General features: G+C 50.8%; 5 protein-coding genes across 5 annotated transcripts; 2 read left to right on the top strand and 3 right to left on the bottom strand.

Moving 5' to 3' along the window:
- Positions 1-385: 385 nt before the first annotated feature.
- N7458_006913 (putative lipin Smp2) lies at positions 386-2,843 on the bottom strand (the record flags this gene model as incomplete). Its single annotated transcript, XM_056910295.1, has 4 exons — positions 386-2,099; positions 2,126-2,219; positions 2,279-2,638; positions 2,735-2,843. The coding sequence occupies 4 exons, from the start codon at positions 2,841-2,843 to the stop codon at positions 386-388; spliced, it is 2,277 nt and encodes a 758-aa protein (XP_056765999.1).
- A 627-nt stretch (positions 2,844-3,470) lies between these two features.
- N7458_006912 (Fibronectin type III domain protein) lies at positions 3,471-6,866 on the top strand (the record flags this gene model as incomplete). The annotated part of the gene is made up of 3 exons (XM_056910294.1): positions 3,471-3,586; positions 3,657-3,850; positions 3,925-6,866. The coding sequence occupies 3 exons, from the start codon at positions 3,471-3,473 to the stop codon at positions 6,864-6,866; spliced, it is 3,252 nt and encodes a 1,083-aa protein (XP_056765998.1).
- A 327-nt stretch (positions 6,867-7,193) lies between these two features.
- Positions 7,194-8,713, top strand: N7458_006911 (tRNA guanylyltransferase; the record flags this gene model as incomplete). The annotated part of the gene is given in 8 exon segments (XM_056910293.1): positions 7,194-7,293; positions 7,310-7,436; positions 7,615-7,746; positions 7,813-7,857; positions 7,939-8,114; positions 8,179-8,267; positions 8,334-8,438; positions 8,498-8,713. The coding sequence occupies 8 exon segments, from the start codon at positions 7,194-7,196 to the stop codon at positions 8,711-8,713; spliced, it is 990 nt and encodes a 329-aa protein (XP_056765997.1).
- Positions 8,714-8,911: 198 nt separating this feature from the next.
- Positions 8,912-9,769, bottom strand: N7458_006910 (uncharacterized protein; the record flags this gene model as incomplete). Its single annotated transcript, XM_056910292.1, has 1 exon — positions 8,912-9,769. The coding sequence occupies one exon, from the start codon at positions 9,767-9,769 to the stop codon at positions 8,912-8,914; it is 858 nt and encodes a 285-aa protein (XP_056765996.1).
- Positions 9,770-10,295: 526 nt separating this feature from the next.
- Positions 10,296-11,844, bottom strand: N7458_006909 (uncharacterized protein; the record flags this gene model as incomplete). The annotated part of the gene is made up of 3 exons (XM_056910291.1): positions 10,296-11,267; positions 11,342-11,476; positions 11,533-11,844. The coding sequence occupies 3 exons, from the start codon at positions 11,842-11,844 to the stop codon at positions 10,296-10,298; spliced, it is 1,419 nt and encodes a 472-aa protein (XP_056765995.1).
- Between the last annotated feature and the right edge of the window lie 233 nt (positions 11,845-12,077).

Genomic DNA, 12,077 nt, shown 5'->3' with positions numbered 1-12,077 from the left:
CGAGAGGGTTGAGTAGATAATAGATATATGATAAAATGATATATTGTGATGAATTATTGCAATGATACAATGATAGATCCAGAGTGGTTTCTCTGATGCAAAAGCACTATTCTAGAACACAACGCTTCAAACGCCACCAATGCGTAGAGTAGAGAACCAAAAGACACGCGAATCACAAAAACAGTTCGGTATAGTGCAGACTCCGAGCCCGGGTTTGCATGCAAGTTGTGTTGAACAGGGTAATGGGTCACCAAGAGGGCAATGCCGTTGCACACGCCGGTTCAAAATGAATAGCAAGATGTGGGGTATCTGGATGGCGCGAGACAAACTTCGCCTCTATGGTTCAGTGCGGATGAGGAAAGCAATGTACACAATGGGGATATGTTCAGACGTCCCGAGACTTGGGACGGAGAGGAAGGGTGATGGAGCTTGCTGGTTCGGCCGGCGTAGCACCAACAGCATGCACATCTTCTTCTCCATCAAGTCCCTCAACGTCTTCGAGGTCCTGATCGCCCTCGATAGACTCCACGATAGACCCTGCGGGGTTGGAGAGAGCTTCGGAAGCCTGCGATATGTAACTTGCACCCAGATCGGTTCCTTCTTCGTCTGCAGCTCCCTCGTCAAGGTATTCACTACCTTCTCCTTCGCTTAGTTCATCATCGTAATCTTCTTCTTCATCCGCATCCTCATCATCCTCAAGCATTTCATCATCCGCAGGCTCCTCTTCCTCTTCACTGTCAGTGGCAGAGAAATCATCAAGTTCCTGAGGGGTATCCCGCCAGTATGTGAAATCCGTATATTCTTCGCCTCCGGACTGAACCAGGAGACTGACGGGAGGGAAAAAGTGATCAAGCAGCTCCTGCATAGTCACGTAGCTGCTCTTGTACTTGTTCAAGCTCAGCAAATCAAGAGACACCTCGGCATTCGAGTTGATGGTGAAGATCCGTGTCGAAGGAATGTTGACCGATCGGTAGCTCAAGGCATCGGTCAATCGATTTCCAAAACCGGCATAGAATGGGTTTTCTTTCCCTGCGAACAATCCAAGAATGTCGCGCAGACAGGCCATTTTGAAGACCTCCGGCTTCCTCAAGTAGATTTCTCGTCTCAGTGCCGCCATGGTTCGATCGGGACTGCAGATAACCGGTCCCTTGGGCAGGCGGTATCCGTCTTGACATACTCCATGTAAGTACGCCCGCGTGGTGTCTGACTGCCCAACCGATCGACTGGTGAGGTACATGATGTTATAGCCATTGTTGACAATATCCGTGTACAATTTGGCGACGCCAGTGTGGGTCCAGTCACGTCCGATCATGTTCAAAACATGACCCAAAGCATCGGACTTTGTGATTGTCCCATCAATGTCAGAGATCACAATTGGCACGTTCCCGTTCCACAGATACATGTTTGCCGTACAGGTTGCCTTGTTCACACTGAAGGACATGAGATTTGGTCCCGGCTTCAGCTGCAATGCCTTGAGCTGATCGCTGGTCAACCGCAGGGTCTTGGCATAATTGCGAGTCTCAACGGGGAACGAGTCCTGCAATGGGGATTGAGGAGGGGTGGGAAAGCCTGGCTGAACATCCGACTTGGTGCGATGGTGGCGCGCGCTCATCGCAGACTCTAGGGTTGGATGGTCACCCTCGCTGTGGTACCCAGGGTCGGAGACCGCATCTTCGCTCAGGGCCGTAGTAGGCCGCATGGAATTGAGGGTCGCTGTTCGATAGGCTGCCTCTTTGGCTTCTTCACTGCTGTAGATCCACAGGTTCCCATGTTCGTCTGCACCGATGAGCGCACCTATGTCATAGCTGCCTTCCAATTCCTCGGCAAGGATCTTGCGAGCGAGGACCTCGGCCCGAATAGCATCCTCTTCATTGCTTTTATAGCCCGTCATATCCAACATAAGGTCACCGGTGTCGGTAACGTGAGACGGAATGTTTGAGCCGGAAAGCTTCTTAGATAGAGAGACCGCACGAGACATAGCCTCCTCTGGTGACAGCGGAGGAGGGCTACGAGAACGATCTCTCCACTCGGCATCATCCCCATGAGCTGACCCAGAGCCACTCACGGAGGTCCGCTTCCCGTCCTCGGATCGAGGAAGACTGGTGGAAAGTATGTTGTCCGATACCGAGTGATCGAAGGGGGGTTAGACTTGAACGAGTCGCCATGGGCAGGGCTCAGCTCCGATTCGGCGGGGGAACGAGACAAGGGAGTCATCACCCCTACGAGTATGAATTAGCAGGAGGCAACTATATCAATTGAGTCTTCAGGATCGCCATACCTAGATCCGTAGTTACCCGCGCCTGCCGCGGGAGAGTCATCATTGGAGTCGTTGCACCTTCTGATAAAGCGTCTCCGTGTGATTTTTCAAGGTCCAGGTATTCTGGTTCTGATAGGGAAGATGCAAGATCTTCACCAGGGACTTTGGGGCTTGCCGCGGGAGACACCAGTGGTGAGGTCTGTAGGGATGCGGGGATCTCATCAGTGGTTTCAAAGACGAAAAATGCCTCGCCTCCTTCTCCAAGCTTCATCGCATAGTCTTGTTTTATCCCATTGACTTTAAATTCCACCTTCTTTTCATATGGACGCAGGAGCGAAAACTTGCCGAAGCGTACATGGAAGGGTGAGCAAGCGAGGGTGCCTAATGAGCGGAGAAACACAGATATCAGCCTAGCTCGCAATAGAGACAGGAAGAGTAGATTGCGAAGGATTGGATTCGTTTTAAATTGTAACATACCATCTTCCTGTTCGATAACAATCACATCGATCGCACCGCTCAGCGTGGCTGGGTTGATCGAGTTCCATGTCTTGGAGACAGAGCCGCTGATGCTGCGTACGTACTGCATCTCGCCAGATCAGGGTCAAGCACCCTTGGCGACGGCTCTGTAAGAAGATGATAAAATGCGCAACAGAAACTTCAAGTGAATGTATTTACGTCGTCAAGAGAACTTGATCGGGCGGAAGAGAGGGGTGGACACTGGAAACAGGTTCGTTGGGAGGGAATCGGAATCGCCGCTACCAAACGGCCCATGTGACACTCGGCTGACAAGTAGCCGCGACTGCATCACCACCGCCACAGATCCCCGTATGAACAGAAATGGTAGACAGGGCTAAGACGACAAATAGAAATAGCAGATATGGCCCAATTTCAATAGGCCCACCTCCATAGCCGGCGGCCCCGGATCTGTTGGTCCTTCATCAACATATTCAACACCCAACGTTTATTAGGTAAGCCCGGCCAGCATGCCGAGGTCTCTAATCTTGGATCCGCTAGTCTGGAAGTAGACTAGCGGCCGATCCCAGAGCCATGATCACGCTAGTCCCAATAAGGGCGGTCCTGACTAAACGTGGGTCAGGTGACATTCATGTCCCACCCAAGTTGGAGAGGCCGATCAAGTCTGCATTGCTCTCTCTCCTTCCCACCACCTCCACCTCGTCCCCGCTGCCCGCGTCAATGGGTGACTGACGTTGGGATGTATGAGCCATTCTATCTCGCCTTCGATGTCTACCCAACTGTCGTCCCGCGAGTGAAGGTGCGAGGCCTCATGGCTCTGTTTCTGGCCGTCTCGATCCTATGGGCCCTGATCTGGTGAGTTTCCTACGGTTGTTTGGAGTTGTAGAATGCCGGACTGACCGTCGCTGCGACTCAAAACTTTCAGGCTCCTATACCGAGCATGGCAGGTCTGCCAGACCCCAAATGACGTTCTGGTGGAGAAGCTGGGCCTCGACATTCCGCCGCCCCCAGAGGTGACCCTCGAAGAGATTACAGCGCGTGAGATTCGTGTGGCTTGGAAACAGCCGGACTTTCACAATTCTATACATAAGCACATCATTCAAGTGAACAATGTCAAGGGTACGTTTTACCTCCGCCGCGGTCAGAATCTTCGGCGAAAAAAAATCAAGCGTATGCCTAACAAAGATCTGCAGTTGGCGAGTCGAAGCGGGCGGAAACCGCGGTCGAAATTCTAAACCTCATTCCGGGGAGCATATATCATATTTGTGTTCTTTCCGTCAGCGCCGCGAATTTTCAAACCCCCAGTGCTATCCTTCACGTCCGAACGAAATCCCTTCCGCTATCCCAAGCCCAGCAAGATGCCACCTCTGGTGGTCCAACAATCAGAGCGTCAATTCCCAGGTCTACCGCCGGCTTGCCCATTCCGTCGGCCCCGGTCATGTCTCGCGAGCACAGTGCGGGTCAAATGCCGGGAAAGCGACCCTCTACAGGTCGCAAGTCATCGCCTGCTACAGGAGCTGCTGACTATTCTCACGGTCAGTTCGATGATTCTCGCCGGAATGGCCACCGGAGCAATCGCGACGAGAGTTTGGAGCAATTAGCGGATCGCCTTAAAGCTTTGCAACAAGAAAACGACAACGTGGAAAAGCAAGCGACGGAAGAAGACGACGAACACATGGGCGTGCTCAAGGATCTCGAGAAGCAGCGTGATGAACTGAAGAAGCGTGTGAAGGAGAAGGACGAAGTCAGTGGAGATTTGAAAAAGCACGTTTCAAAACTGGAGAGCGTCAACCGAACCGTCCAAAGTGAGAAGACGAAGCGCATGAGACTTCTTCAGCAGAAGGAAGCAGAACGTGACAAGCGAAAAAATGACATTCTACGATGGCAGGAGAAGATTTCTCGCATGAATTCCGATGCTGCCCAGGTGAAGGAAGACAAGTTGCGATTGGAGGAAGATGGCAAGGAACGTGGAGATGAGATCCGCAAGAAGATTGTGAAGGAGCAAGCCGATATGAAAATCATTGACGACGAGATTCAAGAGAAGGGTGGACGAATCAAGAAGCTCGAGGATGAGAGGAAAGGGCTTCAAGATGGTGAGAGTGAGGATGGGAAGGAGCTGGATCGGATTGACAACGAGCGGGCTCGCCAATGGGAATTGAAGCTGAATAGCTTGCATGCGCGATATGCGACTCTGGTCAGCCTTCATGCACAGGCTCAGCAGCAATATCAAGAAGCTCAGGAACGGCTGAAGTGGCTAACTAATCAGCGGCCCAGCAGCTCGGGTCCATTCTCCCTGCCATCATTAGAGCTGGATCTGTCGAATACCGCAACCATCCGACCGCGTCGTCATCGCAGCTCGCTGACCAGCAATGTCTCTTCTCCTGTGAACTTCCCAGGAGTCGAAACAGCTTTCACTGGCGGTCTCAGCTACAATCCTCCTTCAACGAACTCGCCTACCTTCCCGCCCAGCTCTGCATTCTTCAATATCAATAATGGAATGACCATTCCTGGTCTTTCTGACCCGCCTGAAATTATGCGCTCGGATGTGGAGGCTTCATTCAATAACCCTCAAATGAGCCCTCGGGCTGATGCTTTGTTGCCGTCCGACCTTCTTGGTGATGAGGAATCACCTGAGTTCCCACGCCCACTGACCCGACCGCGCTTCTCAACCATGGAAACACCGAGTAATCCTCTAGATAGCTTTGGCATCGGGCCCGCTTCGCCTGCATCTTCAGGGAGCAGACCGGGTAGTATCTTTGCCAGTCCGCTTGAAACTCTTAACCGACGGGACTCTGATTCTCAGCCAGTGGGGTTGTCCACTGATGGAGACCGGCCCAAGAGCGCGTCTCGGCGGCTTTCTGGGCTCTTTGGATTTCATCGGCCTCGAGGAAAGACGCTGGCTGATGAACCACCTATGTTGGGGACGTTGAAGCCAGGGCAGAGCCAATCCTTCCCACGTAATGTTGATGAGATGGACCCCATCGGTTCGCGACGCCGGAGACTGAGTTACACAGGAAATTGGGCGAACCCTATGTCTTTATTCCCACGGAGCAACACTACTGGAGTCACTGCGGACAGTTCGTCGGATCACCCGCCATCTAGACGCGCTGCGTTCTCGAGTATCTTCTCGTCCAGTAAATTTGGGTTCGGCGGCACTGGCAGTCGTGGAAACTCCGACTTGAGCGCTGGCTACAATCAGTTCAGCCCACGGCATGATCCCATTGATCCCTCGTCGCTCCTTGGAAACGTTCGTCGTGGCTCTCTCTCCCCTCGTCCTTCTTCGACCTTTTCTTTTGACAATCAAAACCAGCTTCCTCATCCTTCCACAGACAATCGCCATTTCGGGTGGCCGTCCGCCGAACAGACGGGTCACCGCAATAGCCCTCTCGGTCTGGATTGGGCCTCACCATCAACGTGGTCCCGAGCACCATCTCGTCGACCTTCCCTTTCATATGGATCCTCCGGGCACCTCCCTCTGGGATTGACGGGGGAACCTGATTTTGTTGAGGAGTCGTATGAGCGCCAGCTGCGACCGCTTCAAGCTCCAATTGGTACTCGGCCGTCGTCATCCCACCGTCCGATTACCCCAAAGCTCAACCCGGCTGCACCAACGTTCACGGCGATCTTCAGCGGCAAGAAGTCAAACCAGGATAAGGACAAAGATTCTGCGGCTTCCTTCGATCTTCATGTGGATGACGGATCCCCCTCGGAGCCACGCACATCGCGAGATTCGCGTTCACTCTCCCTTCTCACCGGCGAGTCGTATGAATCTTTGGAGCGCATGCCATCCGAAGCATCTGCGGATAATGCATCTAAGGAATCTTTCATCCGCAAGATTACTCGTAAGGGCAGCTCTAGCAAGTTCAGCTCCTGGAAAGACCGGTCTGGGCTGTTCTCCAAGAAGGGCGAGTCGTCTCAAGGTGACATTGAAGAGGACGCAGCCAGCGAGGCCCAACTGGGAAAGAGTATCGACAGCACCGTCTCCAGTGCGCCCTCCGCAGATCGTTCGACGCGGAGTAGCCTAGGATTCTTCTCGCGCAAGTCTCGCAAGTCTGACAAGGCGAGCGAGACGAGTGAGCGAGCTAGTGAAGTCGGTGATGAGGATATTTCAATCCCTGAGATCACCCATTCGTGATATTTCTGTGGTTCGGATCCTTCGTTATTTCTAGTTATTTCCTATCTTTCTGGATTCTGGAGAACCCATGCCTTGACGGCTTTGTTCGGTCTGTGTTAGACAGCGACTATTATTTCCTAGGCAATATGATACATGCATCTTCCACAATCGTTTACATTGTATAAATCTGGTAAAATAATTAAGACACATAGAGGTACTCCACTTGATACTAGAGGAAGAACTTGAACGTAAGTCAAAAGCTGTACAGTAGCTGTGTTCGCAGAAGCTGAGTTTGGGCTTTCCGCAGCAGTTTGGAGTTGGGCGGGCACCAAATCGCCGCACAAAATCATGACTCGTCTTCGCTACCGCAACGAATCCACCCACTCGGCACTCGACACACCCACAAGCACCGCGAGGGAGAGTGGAGAGGAGCTATGGCTAACTCGAGGTAAGTATTGAAACAGTCCTCCAGATCCAGGTTTATTTTTTGACTATGCAAAGATTCGAATACGTCAAGGACTTTGAGCAACCTGACGTCTTGCTTCCCAATACATGGATCGTGGTCCGCATCGATGGAAGAGGATTTCACAAGTAAGCTCTCACGTTCCACGCCCAGTGTACGGCTTGCGCACAGTCGGCTCGAGCATATAAGTACTCTCTGGGGTTTACCAGCGGACTAGTGGGCCACTTACAGCTGCACAGAGGGCTAGCTAGGCCTACCTGGTGCCCTACCACTCATCTTTCTTCGTATTTATGTCATCTCTCACAGGCTGTCGGACCACTATGCATTTGTCAAGCCAAATGACCGGCGCGCACTCGACCTCATGAATGCTGCGGCGGTTGAGGTCATGAAAGAGCTTCCGGATCTATGTATTGCATATGGCGTCAGTGACGAGTACAGGTTCGTCTCATGCGTCTTTGCCAACAAACTCCCAGGAAAGTCACATTTTTAACGTTGATAATTTAGCTTTGTCTTCCACCCAAGCTGCCAGCTATTCGAGAGACGAAGCGCGTAAGTTGGCCGTACCTTTTTTTGCTTTATTCCCTTGCTTGTCATCTTCATGGCCCGCCGATTGAGATTTTGAGGATTCAGGAAACTGGTCACGACCATTGTGTCAACTTTCACTGCACACTACATCTATCTTTGGTCGACATACTTCCCATCAAAGCCTCTCCAGCCACCATATCTGCCTTCCTTTGATGGCCGGGCGGTCATCTATCCTTCGACGCGACTTCTGCGGGATTATATGAGCTGGCGACAAGTTGATTGTAAGTCTGCCTTGATCTCACGGAAAGTTGGTAATACTTAGGCTTGCTCATCTTCGCGTTGTAGGTCACATTAACAATCTCTACAACACAACCTTTTGGACGATGGTCCAACAAGGTGGTCTGAGCAACACAGACGCAGAGCAAGAATTAAAGGTACAATCTTCCTACAGAAATGTGGCGATCGAGCAAGAAAGAGTATGGTTTTTTAACCTGAACTAGGGAACTGTGTCCGCCGACAAAAACGAGATTCTATTCAAGCGCTTTGGCATCAACTACAACAATGAAGAGGAAATCTATAAGAAAGGAAGTGTGCTCTACCGCCAAGTAAGGATGAAACCCTTCTCATTGGCCTTCGATTCGGACCTCTGACATGGCACTTGTAGTATGAGCTCGAGGAGCCCAAGCAGAAACCAGCAGCTCAAGATGAGGTCTCGCCCCCCGAGGCGAAACAGTCGCGCTCACAGCAGGACAAACTCAAGAAGCTCCGCCGAAAAGCACAAGTCATAGTTGATCACATCGATATCATCAAGGATGATTTCTGGGAGAGACGTCCGTGGATTATATCCGGCAAACCTGGGAAGTTGCCGGTACAGAGCTGATACGAGCAATGAGAAAAGAGATGGCACCATGAAATATACGAAATAGAATGAAAAATGACTTTTGAAATTCATTATCCTCGCCAAATAAAAGGGGTATCTTGATCGCGAGAATCAATGCAAAATCTATGTATCCAATCCCGTGGCAATGCAAAAGACTGTCTAGCGCACCGCTTATACGTTCAAAAGCGGACTGATAGCTCAAGCGAAATTTTCTTTCTTCGCCTTCTTCTCTTTCTTGGGCTTCTTCGAATCAGATTTCCGTTCCCCTTCGCTATCCTTATCCTTGGAATTGGACTTGGACTTCCTGCTTTCCTTCTTTGCCTTCTTCTCTTTGGTCGTGGCAGGGGCTTCATCTGATTCCGCGATATCCATTTGTCCATCATCCCGATCCTCATCGGTCGACCTCGGTGTAGGATAATCCTCATCGCTCGCAGAACGCTTTGACTTCTTCAACTTCTTTTCCTCTGATTTGCGCTCCTTCCGCTCCTTCTTTTCCTTCTTCCTCAATCGACGCTCTTCTTTGCTCTCCTTGCGCTTCTCCGAACCAGACGTCTCACTTGAAGACACAGTCGCAGACTCGGCGGTTTCCAAATCTTCCTTGAGCTTCCGACGCTTGCGCTTCTCCTCTTTCCGCGCAGCCTTTTCCTCCTTCTTAGCTCGACGCTCATCCTCGTCTTCGGAATCGCGCTTCCTCTTTGATTTGGACTTGGACTTTTCTTTAGGCTCCTCCACTGTCTTCTGTTCAATGGTTCCGGCAAGATATTCACCGCGCACAAAGTGACGGTACAGTTCGCTCGTCAACGCATTATTTGAACTCGTCGAGGTCGGTTTGTCCTCACCGATGCCCTTGAGGGCATCTTCAAATCCGCGCAACCACCACTGATTCGTGGGGTCTTTCGTTGTCTTCTTGCCGACGCCGTGGTTGTTCTGTTTGCGCGCGACGAGAATGGGCTTTGTGAGACCGAGACCGCCGTGTGGGCCTGGGCGCTGGTTCGGGTTGAGGGGATTGCCGGGACCAGACCATCCGTGTCGGATGAGATAGGCTTGTGCGTCCATTGTGTTGCAGGAGGAACGAGAGCCGTCTTGAGAGAGGTGTTTGGCGGGTAGAGGAAGGTAGGTAGGTGGTGAGGACGCTCTGGCGTATGAGAGGGAGCAGATGGAAGGACTGCGAAAGAGCGGATAGTCTGATTGCTCGACTACTATCTCATCAGGGACTCCAGGGTGAGGCTATCGAGAGGTGTGTCAAAGGAAAGTGTTCCCTTTTGAGAAGAGAGGGAACTGGTCGGGCGGATAACATTGAAAAAAATTGGTTCCTGGGCGATAAGAGATTGCTCGCCAGATCTTTCAGGTTTGAAGTCAATGATGTCACGTGATATCTGTATTGCTGATGGTGCCTCAACGAATATTCCCAAAGCCTTGACGCTGGCGATCAGGAAATGTCTTTTACTACGCCTCTGCTTTTGAATATGACTTGATTGATTACTCAGCTTTATTCCAGGCATGGAATATGTCCATTTTCAAAGAACCATGCCCCTGAAATGCAATGACCGTCGCCTTGTATACCGAGTGCCAAAATTCATTGTCAGAGAATACGCTGTGGCTCAGGCAGCGCTCTTGTGTCCGGAGCATTCATTGCCTCTCTCACTTTTGTCACGTTTGGAAGTTCTGATTCCGCGCAAGTTTCTCCATCCTTGGTCATCTTGATCACAGTCACCAAGTCACCTTCAATAAAAACGTGGCACCTTTCCCTATAATCTTCATTGAACGCCAAGCTGCGGATCCAGTTTGTTGTTGGTTCCTCACATAAGAACCAGTATTTCCACCAAACCTGGCTGTGACACAAAGCCAAGTCATTGCCGTCACTGGCGACTGACTGACAGATCTTTTGAACCCAGAGAAACTTCTCCTTGCATCTCAGGTGCGTATATGACTTGAGAATATAAGGAAGATTGACTGTGATCTTCAACATGCCATATGACCCCATGCCTTCCTGTAAAAAGTGTGGGATAGCTCGACATATCTCATCTGCGTAGTCGCCGGCAAGCAAACATTCACTGTAGCTTCTGGGATCTATTGGAATGCCCTCGGTGGAGGTGCATTGAGTATTTGACCTGGCACGGTACAGAACCAAGACCTGGGCTCGGTAGATCAACAGCTGCATGATTATCATCGCTTTCCAGAAGAACACATGCAACTCTGCCTGTCGGAGTGAGCAAAATCTATAAAACGAACCAAACAGATTCTTGGCCGGCGGGAGTGGGACCTTGATGCGTTTCAGCTTGTTGATGGAGCACAGGGTTGGTCGGCCACCAATACTCTCTAGATTACGAGAGTACCAACCAAGTGCCCTTTTCCGGTGTGCTCGGCATGACCAGAGCAGAGTTTCGCAGTCAAATTTTGGATTGCGACATAGTTCGATGGACTTTGCAGCAGCAGCGAGGGATGTAATTTCAACATAGATTTCGAAAAGTTCGTCGAAAGGTACGTCGTCCTTGTATTGCCTCAGATAATCAAAGTCACTACCGGAACTTTTGAATAACATCGGTGCATACATCTATTGGCGTGACATAGTGATCAGTTGAATGCCGAAGAGGCTAAATATCGGTAAACGATGCAGATGGTTCCTACCAGTCCTTGCTTCTGGAGTTTGAAAACATGCTTCATGCGAGGATCACAGGTTGGATGGTTGAGACGTCTCAGGAACGAATTATGGCCATCCATGTGAGCCCCCATGGACTTGGTCCCGCCCGGACAATTGAATGTCTGAGACCAGTGTCAGCAATTCGCAATTCTAATAGAGGGGCTCTCTAATTTCTTACCTCGATGGCTTTGAATATAACGCTGGTGTATACAATGTCATCTGTAACAGGCCACCTGCCTATTCGACTCGCCACGAGGCGGATCGTATCATTATAAAGCTGTGTACCTTGGCGAAGAAGACACTGGTCATGATTGGCTGCGCCAAAGTAGAGACAAGAGAGAGCCGAAATTGCAGTTTCTAGAATGACCGGCTTTGCTGGGAGATCAATGAAACTCGACATAAGCTGGAAGAAGAAATCGACTTCCTTGATAGCCCTCATGTCCAAGCTCATGGGATAATATGAGCTCATAAAAGATGCGTGGAGCTGCATGCGTCTCTGAGGCTGTGTTTCAATTCTTTGCGGTAGCAATTGAGCCCGATTGACTATCTGTTCCTGGGGGCTTGAACCATTCTTCGACTTCCCCGGGGTATGTGTCGCGCTGTAATGGGCAAAAAAGTGATGACCTTGTGTATACCCTGGACAGACCATCCGACGCTTGATACATCCTCCACACTCCGGCTTCTGGAGGTCACACTATAGTCATGGGATACGTCAGCAAATAT

This window comes from Penicillium daleae (genome assembly GCF_028827525.1).
Source record: "Penicillium daleae strain IBT 16125 chromosome Unknown utg000006l_segment0_segment0, whole genome shotgun sequence".
In the NCBI taxonomy this organism is placed as follows: Eukaryota; Fungi; Ascomycota; class Eurotiomycetes; order Eurotiales; family Aspergillaceae; genus Penicillium; species Penicillium daleae.
This window is presented reverse-complemented; position numbering and strand designations above follow the sequence as displayed.